This window comes from Agelaius phoeniceus, chromosome 5 (genome assembly GCF_051311805.1).
Source record: "Agelaius phoeniceus isolate bAgePho1 chromosome 5, bAgePho1.hap1, whole genome shotgun sequence".
In the NCBI taxonomy this organism is placed as follows: Eukaryota; Metazoa; Chordata; class Aves; order Passeriformes; family Icteridae; genus Agelaius; species Agelaius phoeniceus.
In genome coordinates this window covers 7,053,571-7,075,935 of record NC_135269.1, presented here as the reverse complement: position 1 = coordinate 7,075,935, position 22,365 = coordinate 7,053,571, and the positions used below count along the sequence as shown (strand labels likewise).

Sequence of the window (22,365 nt, the reverse complement as noted above, 5' to 3'; positions counted from 1 at the left end):
GTCATCAAAACCAAAGCCTCACCACTGCTGATTTCAGAGTAACCTCTGCCTGGGAGGAGCTCAGGGAAGCCCACAAGTTCTCAGAATGCATTAATACTCCTTTCCTGCTTGCTAACACAGACGCTTTCCTGCCTCTTCCTGCCCATCCCACCCCCATCACCACCTTCTCTAGGCTCTGACACAGAAACAGCAGCTCCACAGCACAGGAATTTATGGGACAGAACATCTCATTTCTCCTTGAATGACACAGGCATCTGCATCTGAAATGCTCTTTCCATGTTCCCAAGTGTTCCCCATTTGAGAAACTTAAGGAGAGGGAAGTGGAATAAGAGGTCAGGTGTAAATCTAGCTCAGGGGACAGGTAAAAAAAGAATTCTAACCATAAACGTTTACAGAGCTCTGTAGCCAGAGATTCTTCCACATTGTGGATTCTTCTACAATGATTTGGAAAAAATCAAGCTGCTTACGTGAGTTGAAGAAAACAGCACTAAAATCAATCAATGCACGTAATTCAAGACAAAATGAAACTCACTGTTACTAAAGAAAACAAAGTTTACCATGACTTCCTCACTGATGGGATCTGATAAAAAAAAAAAAAAGTAGGAGATTTAGTGGCTGCAAATGAGATCCCTAATCTGTAAGATGTAAAGTGCATCATAGGTTGAAGGCTTGACAGTCCATTTTTCTTCAAGTTTTTGGCAGTTGTTTTACAAACTACTTCATCCACTCAATACCACAGAAAATCTGGTGCTTCCTGGTAGAGCTGGACAAATGGTCACCAGCTCAATAGGTACAAATGTACACAATTTTTCCACTTTGGAAGAGAACAACCCCATTTTTTTTCTAATTTCTAGTTTCTAGACAGCTGGCCACAGTTCAAGCACCATTTAGTACTTTCTGGCTAGCCTTAGTTAAACACATATTTGTAATTTTCAAAACCTAAAGTGCAGTTACAGAGTTATGATGGTATCCGTTACAGTAGTGCTTTTTTATTGTTATTACAATTTATTCTCAAAATGTTGGCAGTATTAGGACAATTTGGCAACATGCAATTTAACTTACCTCACATCCAGAGTCAGGGGTAGTTGTTCTCATCAGGTCCAAGGTCACTCATGGGCTGGGCTCAGATAAAGTTGGCTTTGGCTTTACCTGAGTGGAGGAGCCCAAAATCTTTTATCAGCTTTCCCCCCAATCACTGTATGACCTGCACCAGATCTCACTCATGTGAGAACCATCAGCTAATGACAAAACAAAAAACCTTAACACCATCTTGGGGATCTCACTCATGTGAGAACCATCAGCTAATGACAAAACAAAAAAACCTTGGGGTTTTTGTTAACCACCAGCTTGGGGATCAACCTGCAAATGTTGCTTTGTGAGCATGGCCGGGCCAAGATACCCATCATCCATGGTGTGATACACTACAGCTGCTTTCCTTTGATGTCTATTAGGTTTTACCTTTTTTTTTTCTTTTATATATTCTTGGCATTCTTTACACATACATTTGGAGCTCTGTAGATTATTATTGCATTTGTAGCTAGTTTTCCCAGTAGTTTTCCCTGCCCTTTCCCTAGGCAGGAACACAAAACAAATTCCAGAGCTCCAAGCCCTGGGGGTACAAGGCCTCTATCCTGTCTTGGTTTTTCCTGGGTACCAAGCCTGAAAACAGCTCTTTGAGACACATTTTCATAAACAAAATACAGCTAGAACCAACTGGAGGGGTGGAGCTCCAGAGAAGGGACTTGACTTGGAGGGAATACATCACCAGTTGTCCTCCTCATTGGTGCTTTTCATCAATTATGCTAATTTCCTGAAACCTATAAAATTGTATGCACCCCTGTGGGCATGGACTTTTGTGGACATTCTTCCATAACTGCTCCTGGAGCTCCAATAAAGACCCACTCTTATATTAGCTCCTATACTAAAACTATCTTGAGTTTCATTTCTAGGTTGAAAAAGGCATCACCCTCCATTTGATTTATTGGTTTCTCATTTAAATGGGGTGACTCACCTTCCATCCAAGCAGTACCAAAGCTGGACTCACAGATCACACAGACAATGGCAAGGGGAACTGATGCTTTGTTTAAGCTCTGTTAAAGCCCACCTACCTGGGAAAAGCCTTTCCAAGGTGATGAGAGCACCCCAGAGGTGGGTTCCTTGTCCAGCTGCATTACTGATCTCTGGTGTCAAGAGTGACACTTGGGAGATGAGTTGTCAAGCTCAGATGGATAAGAAAAAGGCGGCGTGGACATGGCATGAACATCTCCATCCCTGCCCACCACGTGAATAAAAATATAAATACAATTTTCCTGCACAATGTGGCTTAACACCACCAGAGAATAATGAACAGTCATGTGTCAGCATCCCTGTAAAAGCCATTTCTTTAACACTAAATGCAAACTGCTGAAACACAGCAAGAGGGCTGCTGCTCACAGAATCATCCCTCAGAGCCCACACTTGTTTTCTGCCACAGCTGGCACCTGCTACTTTCTGCATCAACAACATCCTCCCAAACACACCCAGACCACAAACACACATTTAAAAAGTAAAGGTAGCAGGATCACACTGACCCTAAAGCTCATCCAGTGCCAACCCCTGCCACGGGCAGGGACATCTCCCACTATCCCAGGTTGCTCCAAGCCCCATCCAGCCTGAACTTGGGCCCATCCAGGGATGGGGCAGCCACAGCTTCTCACAGCAGCCTGTTCCATGCTTAGTGCCAATAATGACCAAGGGGTTTGAGTGGGAATATGTATCTGATGAATTTGCTTACAAAAGCTATATCATATAATTTTCCTGGGAATCAGAAACCATGGCATACTTTGGAGTATTTCCCATCTGACCTTCTTTATTTCCTCATATCTTAACAAACACAACAAACTGAAACATAGAGTTATTTCTCTTCTGTTCTGTAATAAAAAAGATACAGTATTTTGATGCCTAGAAAATACATTAAACATTCATTTATTGGTGAGATTTTCATTATATAATTACATATGCCTTAGTTGGGTGCATAGGAAATGTACAGTTTAACATGCTAATTTTATTACCAATTTTAAAAAGGCATGGAGCTTTATAACAGACAGGAGATGAAGTATGAATTTCCCATGTATTGCTGAGTACTGGTGAGATTGGAATTGAAGCAATATGCTGTGTTCCTGTAACAGATTAATTTCAATGAGAGGTACTTGTTCAATTAGAATCAAACAATCTTAAAATCAAATAATAAGTACCAAAAAAATAGGAGTATTTTTAATATGTGCAATAGCTTGTTAGTCTCTGAGTATTTCTAATTCCTTTTGCACTTCCTCTGGTGGCTGCAGCTGAATGGCACTTCTTAAATATCCAGGCTGAATTTTTCAGGAATAATTAGCAGTTCTGGGGACCTATTCAGAGGGCCCAAACCTATTTATCACTCTCTGACAATCCTCCTCAAGGTAGTTAATTTGAGATGAAATTGTTAATCCTTATACAACTTCTTTCATCCAAAGACACCATATACTCATCCCAATGAACTCTGACATCTGTTTTGTTACACAGCCTCTCACCCAGGTTATCTGGCCAAGGAGATCTGTCCAAACATTTAGAAAAGTTTTAAACTTCACCAGGCAGCTGAGCAGTTTTACACACTACATATTTATACAAACAACTACATCAGGCTCATTTAATTTGCTCAGCCCTATGTCTAAATCAACATAATAGCTTGTTATTTGCCTTAAACTATAAACCAAATATTTAAAAACAAAACAAAAACAAAACAAAAAAAAAGAACACTATTGGGTTTTAAAAACAAGAATATGACATAATAGCTTGTGGTAATGTTTCAGGCTGGAGCACTTGCTGTGGGTGTCCCTCAGAACCAGTACTCAGACACGAAGATGTGCACGTTGACGATGTTGCGGTGGGACACCACCCCGCCCATCACATAGTTCATCTCCAGCTTCAGGATGGCATGGAAAGGTCCAATGATGGGCCTCACCTGGCGAACTACACCTGTGGGGACGGAAATGGGTTGCTGAGATTAGCAGGTCTAGCTAAGTCTGGAGGATCTACACCACTCTTGGTGTTCAGTATAGCCCAGAGAAAGGTATTTTATCTATTGCGCCTGTAAACAGCTTGCAAAAGAAGTATAAAATACAGCTTTTGAGTCAAAATATCTGGGAGATCTATAATGAGCACTCAAGTGTTGCAAATGGCAAAACTCTCCTATGTATTCTGAAATCAGCATTTGTTTTTTAACCTTTTGTTTGGAGACACAAATTCAATAAGCATGCTGTGACACTGGTTTTACGTAGTGCAGAAGGAGATTTCCCTGGGTAACCCAGAACAGACATTGCTCAGAGGAGTACACGAGCACACCTGGGAACTCCATGCAATTCCTGGTATCATGTTGAAAACCCCATTTCATTTAGAACAGTAGAAACTATCTGTATTGCATCAGTAAAATCAGCCCTTCCCCTGTGAACAGCAGATGACACCAATCTGTAAATCATTAGTGTGCTGACTCATGGATGGACAACCCCACTGGACACAACAGGAATAAAGTTTAATGAGGAAAGGGGGCTATCTCTGCCCCATGTCATCCTCAAGTGAGTGTTTGCCATTCTTTTGCCAGCATTGGGGTTCGATAAGTGTGGTGTTGTCACCAGGATGAGGTGAGAGATGAGAATTTGACTACATGTTCTCAGAAGGCTGATTTCTTATTATATTATATTGTATTATATTATATTATATTATATTATATTATATTATATTATATTATATTATATTATATTATATTATATTATATTATATTATATTATATTATATTCTAAAACTATACTAAAGAAAGAGCAAGGATACTCTGACAGGCAGTTTGATTCAGAAGGAAATGCACAGTTTAAGGAAGGATGGTTTGAGATCTACTCCTCCTGCATGCTGGGGATTACAATGGAGTCCCAGCTGAGCCCCTGCAGCTGTTCCCTACCAACACTCTGGCCTGAGATCTGATGGGAGACATAAATGTTTGCTTATGCAGCCTGTCAGCACCTTTTCCTAAGGCAGTGATGGCATTACAGTTCTGTCCTGTTCAAACACTAACTAATATCTTCAGCATGCAGTGAAATTGCAAACTTCTCACCACAGTCACTTTGCCTGCCATATTTGATGAATGCACTTCTTAAGCATCCCACCCCCTACAATTTATATGCATGCATATATATATATATACTTATATTTTATTTTTTATTTTTTAATTTTCTTTAGCTTTCTTGGCTACTCTCCTGTACCTTATAAAAATGACTGGGCTTGGCAGATGATGTATTGGAACAGAAAATCCTTGCTAAAATTGTCCTCCCTTTAGGGTAGTATTTAAAGCATTTTACTAACAACACATCACATTATTGCAGGCTCTAAATGAGAACCATGGAAGTGCACAGGACTGAAATCACTCAGTGCTGGCAATCTTTAACCAACTCCATGAGCAGCTCCTGCAGTCACCACCAAGCCCTAGAGAGCAAAGGCTGCTGGTTTGGTTTGGCACTCCTATAATAGCATTCTACACTTTCTGCACCACTCCACTGGCTTACTCTGCTCTAGAGGTGGGACTGCAAATGGTGTTTTCTCTGCTGTGCTGTGCCACAGTATGGCAAATATTCACCCATCACTGATGCAGCATTCAAAGCCATTAGTAATAATATCATTCCTGTTGAGGTGCACCCTGCTAATAGGCAGAGAAAAGGGTGCAATGGGCAAACACTGCAGGCCATGTGGCAGTGCCTTTTCACACAGTTCTCTTGCTGCAGTTTTAAAATCCAGCTGATAAAATGTCTTGAGAAGTTAATGCCACACATGCTGACAACTATACTGAAGAAAGAAATTGAGGGAATGTAGAAAGAAACAATACTCTGACAGTATTTATTTCTACAGTTTGTTGTGCCAATGTTCTAGATGGTCCTGAAATCACCACCACCACTGCAGGAACTATTTCCCTTCTCTCCCATTAAATGAATGGGGATGATACAGTATAATAATACAGGCAGATGGCTTTGTGCTACAGCATATGTCTAAGGATGCATTCATTCTGAATGGGTAGAATGAAAAAAAAAAAAGGATAAACCCTTGAAATGTTCGTATTAGAGGTTTGCTGCTCTTGGCAGATTCACTCCTTGAGAGCTTTGCATTTTTGTTTTGTGGCAAGTGCTAAAATGGTGTTTTTCTTCACCAAACTCAAGGACAAGCACAGGTGGACACCATGCAAGATGTTTTCTGTGTCTGGTTCTCTCCTGTCTCAAACCTTTCACATCACCTACAAGGGAGGTATAGCTCTGCCAGCCCCAAACAAGGCCAGCAGTGCCTTGGGCTGACTCGCACAAAAGACCAAAAAAAAATCTTGAGATGTAGGCTTGGTCCATGCACTTCCCTAGATCCTTTCTGGCCTTCCTGGAGATTGCAGTGACATTTGCCTTTTTCTATGGGAACTTTTGATCACCACAATCTTTTAAAGATACTTGAGAATGCCTTACAATGACATTGTCCAGTTCCCTCAGCACTTGTCCCTCAGCATTCATGGACTTGGTTATTCCCAGTTCAAATGTTCCCAGACCTGAACCTCCTCCACTGTGGGTGAATATTTCCTGCTCCATATCTTCCTCTTGCTCTGAGAGCCCCAGGATTTCTGAAGGCCAGTCTTACCAGTAAGGAATGAGGCAAAGAAGGCATTGAATACTTCAGCTTTCTCCATGCCTTTTGTCACCAGTTCCCCTGCCCTCACCATAGGCAGCCTCCCAGGCATTATTTTCCTCCACTCCTCTCCAGTTCATGACTGTGCCTAAAGGAACAATCTAGCTGTCAAACTGCAGGCATTTCCCAGACCACCAGATATCTGTCTGCTGACTTCAGAAAGTTAATTTATACTTGAGATTCCTCCATCTCTCAAAAGCTGAATAGTTTTTTTCCTTTTTTTTTTTTTTGTTTTTTGTGTGTGTGAAAGCTTTTTATATTTTTCTCCATTATTTGTCACAATAACAATGTGGCTCCTACTATGCGGTGCTCTATAGTTTCTGATATAATATGCTTTATTAATAAGTGGCTGTTCTTTGTAAAATGAAATATTTCTTGCTAATCATCACTTCAGGCATCAAATCATATTCAGAAAAATAGCTCTGAAGATATCATTAATCCTTAAGAAGCCACACCTGACAAACATAACTACAGTGAAAGGATTCAGAAAACTCATTAATCAAAATACAAGTACCAAAATAGATTTCCTCTTGCTTTGAAGTATATTGCCCTCATAACATTGTGAATTAGACCTTCATTCAAGTTTGATGGTGAACACTTCACAAAATAAAAGTTTTGGAGAATCAAGTCTGAGCTGGATGTTAACAAGGTTTCCATGCTGATGGAGAACTGCTTCACAGGAATGTGGCTGGCTATACAAATCTTTGCTGAACTATATGGGGACAAGATTTTCAAAATCATACTTTTCAAACATGAACATCCCAGATCTTTATTTAGGAAAAAGGCCTTTTTTTCAACTGTTGAGCAACCAAGTGCTTATAAAATACTTCAGAAGTCAGCTTGGCCACATAAAATTCACTTTTATAAGCTATATGACACTCAGGGTAATTTCACTGTTGGTTTAAGCTGATCAAAAATAGTGGTCCTGTAATATTCTCCACCCCTTTCCTTGGAAGAGCACCTGGCAGAACCAAAACCACAGCCTGCCACACAAGCACTCCTCTGACCACAGGGTGGAGTGTGTGCTCAGAGGTGGGCAGGAGAAGGGGATTTCCCTTTGGAGCACCAACAGAGCTCCCCAACACTGAACACAGCACTCTCCTGTTGGGAATAGAAGGGTAGCAGTGATTTGGGCGCTGTCACGGTGAGTTCTGCACCGGTGGCATGAACAGGGCTCCTAATGACCCAGGCTGCTGGTGCAGTGCTGACTGCAGGGGCACGTTACCCTGGGAGATAAAAATAATATATGTGCATGTGTCTGTGTCCCTGGAGAAGTTCAACAAGCACTATCCAACAGTGCAGCTCAAGGCTGCTTCTCTGAGAAGTGTCAAGGAGGACCAGGGTCATGTCAAAACACCCCTCAGAAAAACAGGGCGACCAGGTGGGCCATGCCTGGGACAACAGCCACCACCTCTGGCTCACATCCCTCCCTTAGGCAAGAGATCTGTGGCCACCAGAATCATTTATAAGCCATGAAAAGGCAGAGCTCTCCTTTAAAAACTGCTTAAACAATTGTCCAAAACTCCCCAGGTACTCACAGCCTTTGAAGTTTCCACCCAGGGTACGAGTGTTAGTTGAAGTTTGCCTAAAACTGAATCTTCTTCTCTTTTCCCTTTTGCTTCAACTCCAAAGAAAAAAATGAAATTACAGTACAGGAATTACATTTCAACGTGGAAAAAGGATATGTCTGCATTATTCAACAGATGAGAAATTTAGGATTCAGTTTGTTATGAATTCAACAACTCCATCAAGTTTAATTTCATTAACCCTTGGGCTTCTCTAGAAATCTTTGATTGCTGAAATGCATCAAATAAAGAGGCCATAAAGAAGTGTCATCACATTAACACATTTTTTGGCCAGAAACAAATGGGGAATATTTTCAAAGCTATTATCTGTCATGTTGGATCATATGGATCCTTGGTATTATGAAAGAATTTTTTTAAAAAATCTTTGATTTTACTGAGGTTTGGCTAATTTACAAATACTGTGATCTTTATTAAGGACACTAAATAACTTCAGAGAGATGTGCTTTTGTCTTGGTTTGGCAAACTTGAAGTGCTTTTAGATGTCTGGTTTGCCTTCCAGCCAAACCTGGCAATGGGTTTCATTGTTGACAGTGCTGTGAAATCACTCATGCCTAAAATGCAATAACTGTACTTGAAGTAGCCTCATTAAGAAATAGTTTCCATCATTTATTTTTAATCTTTCCTCTTCCACCTTTAGGAATGTGAGATGCTCTGTGTATTAAAAAAAGAGCCTTACACATTTACTAAAACAGGTGGAAAAATTTCAGCGATGAATGTCCAAAATGTGCAAAATCACAAATATCAGCCTCTTGCTACTTTATTCCCAATATCTTATTTCATGTGAGAGTGGCTATGTTCACCCTGCCTGTCTCACAGTCACATCATTCCAATTCAGCCACACTTGGGTCCACGACACCTGGGCAATTAATTATTGCAGCCCTTGTGATGAAAGCATTTCTTGGCAAAGAGCCACAGTTATGGCACACAGCATGATACGGCTCTGTGATTTGATTTACCATGGGAGAAAAAGAGCTTAATCCTGAGGCTTTGACACAGAAGCCCCTATAGAGTGCTCAGTCATCACCTTGAGGCAACAGCTCTGCTTTTCCTGTTTGCAGAATTCTGATAAGGAGGCTTCCTAAACTTTAATGTCAATTCCTGACTAGTTCTCAAAGGCTAAAATAAGAGTTCACTTCACCACATTTTTCCCCTTTAAGAAAAAAAGTTAAGGTAGGGTTGTTTTTAAGTGAGCCAGGCATCTGTGTATCATTCTGAGAAAGATTTAGGATACACCTTGGGTCTTATTCATTATTCTTATTCTTTTCCATTTTTATGGGGTGTGTAGGTGCTGCTGCAGGAGTAAGATGGTTGCTATCAACACACAAACTTGGATAAAGCAGCAGAAGCACCTGAATCACAGAATTAAGACTGGAAAAGATTTTCCAGACCATTAAATCCAACCTTTGACTAAACACCACTGTCTCAACTAAAGCAGAGCACTGGGTATCATTCCAGTCATTAATCAATTGCACATCTATTTCACACTTGGAGATCATCATAAAAGCAGGTCTTTGGCTGCTTTGAACTGGGGCAGAGCACGTCAGAAAGCTGGATTCACACAGACATCTCTCAGAGGAGCTGCTATAGTATGTTTCTTGGTGTACTGGATTTCAAATCTGGCTTTATTTGCTCATTTGTGCAGTATCTCATGCTATGCAACCTGAGCCAAGGACTTTGGTGCTCTTTGCTGTCCCTAACCTAGTCCATTTCTTTCCCAAGTTGTTGGGTTTTGTACTTCCCACCACAGTTCACAAAACTTCATCAGAGTTGCAGTTTAATTTATCTGCCTGCTGAGCTTTATGGAAACTGTAACCAAAGGTGGTCTGTACCAATGGTAATACCTTGTACCACCTGAGAGGTGAGATGAACAGAGATGAAGAGTTGAACTAACCTGACTCTTGCAATGTGCTGGAGTGAAATTTGGCGTTAGGAAGGTTGTTCCCCTTGAGATCAAGACTCATTCTCACCAGAAAAGCACCTTCAGCATTTCTCAGATATGAAATGAAAATTTGCCTCCTGCTCAAGGTGCTTCTTTGCCCCCAGAAGAGCTCTCCATCCTCTTTATTTTTTATTTTTTTCTGGAGGGGAGGGAGGGTGTTGAGCTATTTGGCTACTGAGCAGTGCAGTCAGCAGCCTCCTGAAAGGGCAGGTTTAGGCAGCAAATCCAGGATCCCATTTACCAAATGGCTTCTGGGCACCCTCATCTCCAGTGCACTGCTGCTGATTGCAACAGGGCAACCTGGCACAGAGAAAAAATCACAAAATATTATTTTCTGAGGAGGCCCTCTTGTGAGAGAGGAAGCTTAGGGATGAAACCAGAACAAAGATACTGAAAGGGACTGTGTCTTTTTTAATGTGCAGCTGCAAAACCCTGTTGAAAAACCTACTGAATTATGTCCTGCTCCATGACATAGGCATAGCAAGAACCAGTCAGCCTCTGGCCCAAAGACAGAGTTTGGGGCAACAGAGGAGAGAGGAGCAGAGGGAAATGTGAAGGTACTTGCCTGGCAGTGGAGAGTGGGTCCAGGGACAAAGTTCAGAACCAAATCTTTTGCAGACCAATGATTGAATTTAATGTCAGACCATACAAACATTTGCATGGAGGACTATAAAAAGACTGCCACACTGTGAATGGTCAAACTACTCATGAGATACAGAACTACTCATGAGATACAGAACTACTTATGAGATACAGAACTACTACCCCTGTGCTAAGGACAGGGGTCACAAAAGTCAAACAGACCTCAAGTCTCTTTCTCCTGCCCCAGCTAAATGGGATCTCACAAACACTTGCTCATGGTGCTTGATTTTGTTTAACTTCTTGATCATTTTTGACAAGTCTCTCCTCAGACTCTGGAACACACTAAACAATGATGATACCACAGTGGAAATTAGACTAGTGATAAATCCAGCATAGTGCTATCAGTAGTTGAGACACTTTAATGGCTCAAAGGTGGCATCACAAACTGTCACCCACAGAAAAGAGGCAGGAAATTCAGGACAGAGACAGCCATGGAACCCTTTCAAATACCAATGGAGAGCATCTACACACATATCAGTGTGTACAAATGCATTCAAGTACCAGCACAACCCCCCACTGAAACTCCATAGTGACTTTTTATAGCTACATTGGCTCTGGATGTTTTCCAGAAGAATAGTACCATTCTGCTTTATAGGCAAGGATACAGGCTTAGGTTATTAACCAAATGCAATATGGAAGATCTCAGCCTATCAAAACTACTTTTAGATGTATTGTGAAATTTTAAAACCTTCCTGAAGTTTACCAGACTACAAGGTGGGATTACTGTTTTAAAAAATGAATGCATAGCTGAAGGGGAAAGTGTTTTATAGCAACTGATAATACCTCAGGCACTGATAGGACATTTTTGCACAGGTTGAAAATGCATTCTTCATTTTTCACTGACAGCTGGTTAAAGGAGGAATGCAGCGAAAAGTCTATAAAAGCTTTAAAGAAACACCAAACCTGGATGGGTCTGCACTTCTGTTTTTCTCCCACCCATGCTAGTAAGTGATGTTAGGTTTTTAACAGTATCATTAAGATTCATTGCCACCTTTGCCTGGAACCACACCAGGAAACAAGGAGTCCTCAACACCTTCTGAACCAGGAAAGATTTGGGATTTGCATCTCTTTTTAATATAACAGGGTAAAAATATTGGAAGCAGGTTTTTTATCCAATTCTTTTTCATCAGATTGCATGAAGTCTAGACACTGCCTCTCCAGGAATGTGGCTTTCATTCTTCCTCTTCCACAGGAAGATACTTTCTGTAGGTCAGCAGAGCTACTCCTGGAGTTTGTTCTTCATTCTTTTGTCTCCTCCATGTCCAATAGTGCTGATCATTGATTCCTGTTAATGTGTTTTCTTTCCCTGACTTTGCAATACTGTTCTTGCCTCTTTCTTCTCCTACCTTTGGGGCTACTCCTTCTACATATCTTTTGGGAGACTGTGTTTCTTTTTGTAACATTCCCTGGGGCAGTCCTTTCCTCTGCTTGTGTTTTCTTCTTTTGTGTACCTCACAGCTGCTCCTTCACACTCATCCCCTCCAACGACCTCAGCTGCAATCTCTCCATCAGCAAAGCACAAACCAGCCTGAGCAGCCATTCTCCATCTTTTCCCAGTGCTCCCTCCTTCCTCTGAATCCCTTCATCAGCTTCCTCTGGCCTGATACTGAGTCAAGGTTTATTACACTGAGGTCTTTCAGTAATTCTAGTTATTATTTTCCTGCTTTTTTCCATGTACTCTTATGCATTTCATCACGCTCTGAACTAGTCTGTGTATTCTCTTTAACAAAAAAAACCTAAACCACCCAATCAACAAAAAGCTCACTGTAGAAATTGTCAATCTTTTCTCTTGTATAGAAAATTAGTCTTGTAAAAAAAAAAAAAAGATATTTGGTGATCTAATTCCCATTAGCAGACAAAATAGCTTTGATATTCTGGCCATTTCTCCTGAAATAGTACAACAGAATGAAGCATGCTTCTTATTTCTTTTACCAATGCATTTATGATTTATTATCAAAATAAATTTATTATTTCCTATACAGGCAGCAAAAAGATATTAAAAAGTATGTATAAAAAAATATTTAAAAATATGTTGCATGGATCCCAGTGGCATATGTGGTCATGCAGCATGATGGTCCAGGAATACTCTCCCAGAAGCACATAAATGGATTTTTGCAACAAGTTGGAACATTGTAATTGCAGAAAGATTCCTGAAAACCCTTCTGTTGCTGCCCTAGTTGGGCATTTGCTCTGCTAGAGTTGCTGTGCTCCACACAGTTCTGATGTCCCTGTAACTTAGTGGGATAACCACTAAAGCTTTCTGATGCTGTCTATGCCCTTTGGGGTTTCCCTCCCTTACACAAACCCTTCCCTTTCTTTAAAACAGGGACTTTGTGAATTCTCATGGACTAGGATCCCATCTGATTTGTCTTGAAAACTTCCCAGAACTTTTTAAGGATACACCTAACATTCTGATTATTAATAATAATAAAAATTATATTATGATGAGAGCAGCAGAACTGCTGCTGGCAGAATTATTTGCAATCCTAATATCACACAGACAATGTGCTGTCCTGAACCTCTGCCCCTCCAGGTAATTTCAGCTGGGGGGTTGTTTTGATTTTCCTTTTCCAATTCTGCTGTAGGCAGTTTTCTTTGCAGCTTCCATCCATTAATCTCAAAGTACTTTTACACAGAGGAATTAATTAAGAGTCTTACACACAAGAATTAATTAAGACAGTAGTAGGCATGTTTTATCATCTCCATGTTGCACAGGGGGAACTGAGGTGAAAAGAGTTGCCCAATTCTTTCACAGAGTGGGAATACACTTGGGCATGCATCATATCTTCTCAGCTCAGTGTATAAGAGTATCCCTCTCTCTTCACAATGTGAGGCAAATAATCTGGTTTACCAAGTGAAATACTACTGACACACAGTCCTGTTCTTCAAAATGGAAACTCTTCCCTCAGGCAAATACCTTGGCCAGTCGAATTTCCAAACACATCCTTCTTTCTTAGTTCAGACAGAAAGAAGCACATGGCACGAAAAGCAAACTACTGTAACTCCTGTGAGATCTGATAACATTTATACTCTGCTAAAGAAATGCCCCAATAACTGAAATCTGTAATCTTATCCTGTTTTAACAGACTCTCCCTTTTTCTCAGCATTCACATCTATACTTCTGTTTGATCAAGAAAGAAATAGAAACCTAATGACTTAGGATTTTTATCTGCAGTTCATAGAACCTTTGCAGAGCTGACCTTGTGCTATCCTGCTTCTGAAATGCACCAGTGCCACCTTCAGACCACGTGAAATAGGGCTTTGAAAGCTGCAGTGATTTTTCTTTTTCCCAGGACAAGTCCTGCTGAAGCACATGTATGAACCTGAGCAGAATCTGCATGTTCACATACCAAAGCACAAGTGTTCACAGGGAACAGGAGTCTTTTATTTTCATAAATAAACATTAATAAGGAGCAATCAAATGCTACTTTTTAATACCTGGCATGAGAATTCCAGTGTATTCCCCTGCCACTGCCTGGGCAGCTCCCATTGGGCAGAGCAACACATCAGCTGGCTGAGATCTGCTCCTGCCTTCCTCCTTAACATCATTTGCCAACTGCTCCTGGTTACATTAGGTCCCTCATCATTTCAAAACTAAGACAATTGCAATTTTAGTTAGAGCTACTTCTGAAAAAAAAAGTTAAAATACTTCTCAAATTAAAGAATAGGGCTCTGGTATTTTGCATAAAAAAATATCCGTGATATTAGTTCAAATTACACATATTGGACTGAAGAATATGAAATCAACGCTGGCTTGAAAATCGAGGTAGGGATTAACTACTTGTATTAATTTCTTTGACCCTGTCCTACAGTATAGCTGAAAGAAGAAAGTAGGCAGAAAACACTACTCACCCACTGTCATACCATCCATGTAACGCTTGATGATATCAAATGAATCTCTTAAATTTCCTTCTGTAATGTCAAATATGATATCTGCCTGGTTGGCCGGATATGTAGGTGTGATGGCACGAAGAAAAATGATCTCTGCAAGTAAAGAGGATCACAGAATGCACTGACAGGTATTTGAAAACATCGCTGAAGAATCTAACAGAATTTGATCCAAAATGACTTGTCCTCAAAGTTGGTGGAAGACATTACCCTCCCTTACCACTCCCAGTTTGTCCTTTAAAATGGAAAGCAGAAGATCTAAGGGAAGCAAGGATTTGGATAGGTTTGTATTCTCCTCCTATTTCCACCATCCAAGGGCCCTGAAGCCAAAACACTCTTACTTTTAAAATCAAAAAAGATTGCTCTGAAGAAGCCAATCAGATTTCCAGCATGTGCCCAAAGAGGACAACACCAAGGATCCACAGGCTGGGCTGAGGAAGGGACCAAGCAGATGAACCTCTCTCAACCTCTCCACTCTGATTCCCTAGGCAGTCACACAAAGTAATGCCATTACAATTAAAGAGTCCTTTGGAGTACTGGAGGAGATGTTTAGGTTTAAAAATAAAAGTGAGACTATTTTCAAGTCCCTTGTGAGGGATGGAGGTATTATTACTCTCATTGTTATCCTCACTCTACAGATGATGAAACTTGACTTGGAGCTGTAAGAATTCACCTGAGGCCATGCACTGAATTACAGTTTACAACTTCTGGGCTTCAGCAGTAATCTCAGATCACTGGGTCTCATCTCTTCTAATTAAAACATGAGGATGGACTAATGAGGTTTGGGAAGCATCCTGGGCCAAATCCTTAGCTCTGCTGCCAGTACACCTGGTGAAGCTGAAGGGGTATGCACGGGAGCAGGAGTGGCCATGGGGCATTCCTCCATTCCCTGTGAAGCAGGGCCAGCCAAGGCCTGGAACAGGCCTGACAGAACCTACAGGAGCTCTGCATCAGTGGTTAAATTCTTCCTGTCTGGGCAAGGACTGGGATGGCTTTTTCTCCACTCCTGCCTGGTGCAGAAGGGAAGAGTCAGCTTTGGCTTTCATTTAGGACAACTTTCTGAAACAGTTGAAAAGTTTCAGCTTTTCTGAAAAGTTTCAGCTTTCAGAAACAGCAAGGCTGAAACTGGGTACATCAGAAATGGGGATTTAGGGTCTTTGGAAACCCTTCCAAAATAACCTTTCTGACTTCCCTACCCTTCTCTCTGTGTCTGTGCCACTCAGTAAGGTGCTGAGAGCAGCAGGCAGTCATCCCACTGATGGATGCATTGCCAGAAAATCCATACAAATGGCAAGGAGCAAAAACTGGCTCTTGATCTGTAAATTTTTTAGTTTTTATGTGAGCTAAGAAAGTGAGTGAAAAGTGAGTATGAAACTGCAGGACTTAAAAACTCACAAGTACTGCAGAGGACAGCCACTCAATTGGGTGCTTTTTGAAATTCTTGTCTTAAAAACTTTCTGCCCGGTCCTTGGAATTTCCCTTCCTTTAGTCTATAACAAACACTTTGTTCGTAGGTCAAAAATCAGCCAATCATCATATACTCAGTATAATTTATTTTGTGATTAATGTCTGCATGTAAGGTTTTTATTCTTGGAACGAGTCACCTGTCAGTAGCAATCAACAGGGCATAGACAGATGAGAGAAATATATTTAGTACCTTGTTCCTACAGCAAAACCTGCAAACAAGGGAAGAAAAAATGTCATGGGGCATATGTCTATTGTGTGATTAAATGTGGTACATGGGAATTCAGAGTCAGTATTTCCTTAGACTGGGAAGCAGTATGAGTTAGAGCTCAGAATGACTTTCTTTCCTCCATAAAATTAAAACTCCTGGGTATTGAAGGTTTTAATTAAATGAATGGTAAACTATAATTTGGAGCTGTGCAAACATTTATTGCACCGGCAGTGAGTCTGGCTTTAGGCAAGGGTTTCTGGTGGAGGTTTTATATGCTGCAGTCTGTTAAATGGAACAAGGAACAAACCACTTACCTTCAGGTCTTGTAAATTCTCTGAACGTGGGCAGTGAAATGACAGTGTGGGAGATGGTGTGGACAGGATCCAGCAGACAGCTGACATCATTCGGTCGACAAGACTTAATGCAACGGATGGTATCTGTCTTTTCTAGTCTGACACTAAGAGAAACCAAAAAAGAGATTCATTCATATAAAGACTGAATAATTAATACTTTGTGTTTTGCAATCCAGGCAGCCAATAACTGTAATTGATAGAAGTGTTGATTCTTCACCACAAAAAAACTTAGACAAATGCAGTTCATCAGAGCTTGGGGACCCCTGAAGAACTGGGTTTGGCTCAGAGTTGCAGTCAAAACCCCCTCAAACCCAGCTCTTCAAGCCAGGCATGTGAAAACAAAGAGAACTGTGGTGCTCAAGATGCCATGTAAGGTCCTTTTCCAAGGACAAACAGGACCAAACAACGAGACCCACACCCTCTCAGCTGGCCTGCTCTCAGCAATTTCAGTGGAGCCACTTTTACTTGCACAAGCCCTTTTTACTCAGTCATATAAAGCAGACAGAATTGTTTCTGTTTTAGAAACCTGGAATAAATATGTAAAGGGCCAACTTTCACAATTTTCAGTGTAGCAAGGGCCAGAAGAACCTCTTTTAAGTCTTTTTTTCACACCCTCCCTTTCCATCTGAAAGAACTGAGAAAACAGAGAGGAATGGAAACTAGGGGGAGGAAAAGTTAACCACATTATTTAAAATCTCAAAGGTTGAATTCTGAGCTTGGGGAAATGGTAAGGATCATTTCATATTCCATCTCAACCAGCTGCTCATTCGGCCTTGAAAGTCTATTAAAAGTTAAATGACTTCTCACCCTTGTCCACTAGAGTGAATTTAAAGTCACTTACAGTTCAAGAACTTCACACAATGCCCACTCTGTGCTCATGAGAGATGAAAGGGCTGTGCTGGGACTTCAAATGTGACTAAGCCCCACAAATGATCTCAACTTTGACCTGCCCATTTCTACATATTTCTAAGTGGAGAAAGAAAATGCTGCAGTGTCAGGGGAGGGGGAATGAAAAGATTAAAAGTAAGAAAAAATTACTGAGTTAAAGGGAAACCAAAAAAGGAAAATTTATTTTGCTAGATACTTCTAAAAACAAATCATTCTTGCTCTTTTCAAAATGTCTTATTCCAGTCCACACCTACAAACCATCTTTTTTCAGATGTTCAAAGGGACTTTATGGCTCTATTTATAATCAATATATCAGTAACTTCCTATTACGTATTCCCAACTCTGCTCATCAAAAAAAAATTAATCGAAGCATGATGATACTGTATGAAGTTAAGTAAGGGGAAAACACAAATCAACGTCAAGGAACTCATGCTTCAACAGATGTGAGCTGGCACAGTCCATGGGGAGGCAACAGAGCTGAGTTAATAAACTCCAGCTGAGCCTGGTATACAGGTATTATACAGGAATACAAGTATTCACACCCTGTACTTGATGTTTTGAGACTGGACAGGAGATACAGGGCAGAAGAGGTGGCCTGTTCCCTTTTACTTCCCACCATTATCTGTGTACAAAGTCTTGTCATGTCCTAGACCCCTCACCTTAATTTATTTTGGGACACTATTGCATATTAAGTAGTGTTGGAATACTTAGAACATCCTAAATTACCACAGCTGTCTTTAGAGAATAGAATTTGTATGCAAAATGCGTTGTGGTGGGAGTGTCTCAGGCATTCAGTAGTGGTCTCCTTTTGCTTCTTCCTGGGAATTAAATGGAGCTTTACTCTCAACTTCAGCTGGAGAAAAAGGCAAATACAAGTATTTCTGAAATACTTTGCCAACAAAGCCATCATTTTGTGCAAGATGAAGTCCTAAGTAAGACTTGCATTCATGATGCTCACCTGTGGGATAAAGCCTTCTGACATGACTTTGGTACAGATCAGAGAATCTCAATGGTCACAAGTGATTTGTGTTAGCTCTCATCTAAACTGAGTTTACAGATCCATCCAGCTCATAACCACACATGTGACAGATAAGTGTCTGTGCCAACTCTATTTCTTTGCACCTTTTGTCTCTCCTCTTACAAATTCCACTAACTTGGGTTTTTGGGGTTTTTTTTTTTGCATTCTCTGTCTACACTGCTTAACTGGAATTTGTTCTTTCATTATACTCACTCTCTGATCACCTTTCTTTTGCTATCCCTGATAATTGCCTCATGCCAGCATATCCAAAGTGCAGTTGATAACACTTTGTTCTCTCATTGCCTCATCTTTTTGACATCTCTGAACTGGAGTAACTTCTTTCACAACTAACATCTATCTCAAATCCTGATATTTGCTATAAATTATATGCTCTGTTCTCATAATACTTTATAATTTTATCCTTACACATCATCTTTGCATTTCATCTTCTGATTAGCTGATGTTTTCCATTTTGCTCATGTTCTCCTGCAGTGGGGACTATGACTGGCAAAAGTGATGAGAACTTTTTTATTTTTACCTTTCCTTCAAATTTTCTGCCTCCAGCACAAATTACAGCTTTGGAGGTCATCTTCCCTATGGGCATTTTCATTTAAAGAGAAGAAAGTTAAGAAACAGCTCAGCTGCTCTGATTATTTCCTGAGTATAATCTTTTCATTCTTCTAAGGTCCTGATATGATTCTTTTTCATATTGTCTCTCAGATTCAGTCAGTAAGTTCTTTGGACCAGGAGCTGTGATTTCATTTTCATTTGGAAAATATAAATAGCACTATGTAATTACCTACATGCTCCTGAAAGTCCCAGTGACACTGCAGCATTCAAGCATCTGACTCAGAGGAACATGAGCTTTGTGCTCTTGAGTTCCTTGCTAAATACAATTAACGTGGCAGCATTTTACGACATTGAGGGCCACATTCTCAAACTCCCTTCTTTTCCTGCCAAAAAAATATATAGTCGTGTTTGCAAAAATGAAATTTATTTTTCAATATTCATCCTACTTCATTATGGCCTCATAAGGAACTGGTAGCCAGAGAGCATTTACGTATAAGCACCTTCTGTGGCGGTAATTAACCCCACTAGCTCAAGTGACATGGGCTGTGCTCTCAGTATTTAAACCTGGGACTCTCTCCCCAGCTTCTGGCACCTTTATAAGGATGTGTCAACAGGCTTATTAAACACTGGCATTCCTTAGGAGACCTGAACTCCTGTCAGCCAGCTGTGATAAACTTTGCCTTGGGGAACATGTAATAGTCTGGCAGAGTGCTGCAGTCCTGCCCTGATCCAGGCATCCAGGAGTCATTCCTTGTGCTCAGGTGATTAAGGCTCATGCTCTTGCTTTAGAAGGTTCCCAGTTTCCACCCTTGTACCCTGACTGTGCTGTCAGCACTTAGATAGTGAGATATTTTCTCTACAGGTGCATTCACATGGATTATTCCCTGTTCTTCTATGGAATGACTGTTCTGTCTGTCTAATGAGCAGCAGAGACACCTGAGCCCAGGGTAGTGTAGAACATTAATTTTTGGATCATATCTCTGGGAATGAGCTTTTAATATTTATCAGCACAAGGACTCTGTGTAATGAATAAATCCTCTTCCAGCTCAGAAAACAAAAGAATTCGAAAGATATTCCAGTTGTATTATTCTTAACTGCTTAGAAGTAAACAAGGAAAGTGAAAGCAAAGGAAGAAAGATTTGGATATTGGAATTCTGACTGACTTCTCAGAGCACTTATGGTTTGGTGTGATGGTAGTTGTGGATAAAGTATTTAGTGGTCGCAATTTATCAGCTTTCATATGACAGCTGGAGAGACAACAGTGTTATGAGTCAAATCAAGTATCTTTTTCAAATGTTCCTGTAGATGGGAATGTTTCAGGATATAGCTTGTGAAACAGAAAGGAGCTCTCTGCTATTAGCTGAATGCTGTTATGAAGTTGATTGCTGTTCTGCTGTCATTAGCTTTTCCATTCAGCAAAAATTCCACAGAAAGAAAGATGAAATATCTCTCAAATAAATGTTCTTTAGAGGAGCTTAGCTTTTGTACCATCCTTAGAATCTGGAACTGGGATCTGTACCTGGTGGAAATCAGCATTAGCTCATGGGATACAACAGAGCAACAATAAATTGGACAGCTTGAGAATCTGGCTGCACACTTTTATACTGACCCATGTGCTGGAGCCCCTCAGGGCTCCTAAGGGTCCAAGTTATGCCCTTTTAACAGATTGCCAGAAAATCCACACTATTTGCCACATAAGGGATGAAATTTTCTAGAGATGTCTCAGTTGAGACAGTTCAAAATATTTTCTTTGGAAAATTTAGACCTAAACCTATGTAACTGTGTATGATCAGCTGACTCCCCTGCTGTGTGAAGTAAATTAATAGCTTTCAGTCCTCAGGATGCTCAGGTAATGAACCCTTAGTCACCAACTTCTGCTTTGTATTATGATGCAGAGTACACAGAAGAATCTCCACAAATTAAGATGTTCAGTTATAGGGGAAAGTGGAAAACTGTGATGATGATGGCAAATAAAATGCAAGTGCAGCATGCAACAGATGAACTAAAACTTTATTAAAATCGGGGGGGGAAAAAAAGCTACTCTTAGAAGAGAAAGAGTAGCCAGTGATGGCTGTAAGTTAGGGATCAAAGCTGTGCAGAGACAAAGATAAAAAGTTTGGCAATAAATGTGTTGACAGTTCCGTGGCGGGAAAGTCGCATTTGGATTGTCAGGAGAAGGTCTCTGGGCTCTGTGATTTGACGCTGCATGACCACAAGGCCACTGTGGTTGTTCACTTTTTTTGTGGTGAAAAACCCCTCCTGGTTCCCGCTGATGATGGACAGCTGAATTTTATCCCCAGGGACAGCATTGGAAGGGCCCATGCGGAAAATGTCGGTGGGTACTTGGATGTTGGTGGGGAAAGAGAGGTGATAGTAGGTTATTCTCAGAGGCAGGCTCTGGCACTCCTTATTTTCATTACAAGGCAAGCGCTCACAGCGACTGCAAGAAAAGTGAGAACACAAGACAAGAGGAAGATTAGCGCACATTTAGCGAGTGGGAGGGAGAGCAGGGGCACTGGGGGTGGGAAAAGATAGCCTGGCTTGCATCCTGCTTCCACTCTTCAGCCTGGCACCTCACTCATATTGCAAAGGGACAGGAATTCAATAAGGATGAACTTGCCTGCAGCTGGGGCTTTGGGAGAAGAGTTGCCATTGTCAGAAGTGTTGCCCTTGCTCTTCAGGCACAGATGGATCAAGTCTGGCACCTCAGCAGGGGTGAGAGTTTATTTTCATTTACATCAGCCAAGCCCCCCTGGGAGAACACTGCCACTGTTTTCCCCTCCAAGGTTTATTCCTTTGCCGGTTGGACATATGTTCAGTAAAGGAAGAGATTCTAAATGGTAAGGGGGTTGTCTGTGTCTTACTTGGCATGTCTGGCTGTATTTTAAGACTGAGTGAAGTATTCTGAAAACCATGAATGTCCAAGGACTTGGTCTCTGAAGAGGAACCTTTTCCTGCTGATATGGCACAAGAACTGCTCCGTGCTATCAGAACCAACCAGAGACAGTCTAACACCCATCTAGGCAAGCCCTGAAAACAAGATCCAATGGCCTGATGTCTCCAGCAATGTGTCCTACACATTCAGT

General features: G+C 40.9%; 1 protein-coding gene across 2 annotated transcripts in view; it reads right to left on the bottom strand.

Moving 5' to 3' along the window:
• Positions 1 to 2,830: 2,830 nt before the first annotated feature.
• The window catches only part of FBLN1 (fibulin 1), a 66,904-nt gene continuing 47,369 nt past the window's right edge, over positions 2,831 to 22,365 (bottom strand). The window contains exons 15-17 of one of the 2 annotated variants that reach the window (XM_077178242.1): positions 16,765 to 16,907; positions 14,740 to 14,871; positions 2,831 to 3,993 (exon numbers count right to left, since the gene is read on the bottom strand). In XM_077178242.1, the coding sequence (XP_077034357.1) occupies positions 3,854 to 3,993; positions 14,740 to 14,871; positions 16,765 to 16,907 (415 nt within the window). In that variant the 3' untranslated portion in view covers positions 2,831 to 3,853. Of the gene's footprint in view, positions 3,994 to 14,739; positions 14,872 to 16,764; positions 16,908 to 21,272; positions 21,720 to 22,365 lie in introns of those variants that run through there. The other variant, XM_077178243.1, reaches the window with a different exon arrangement.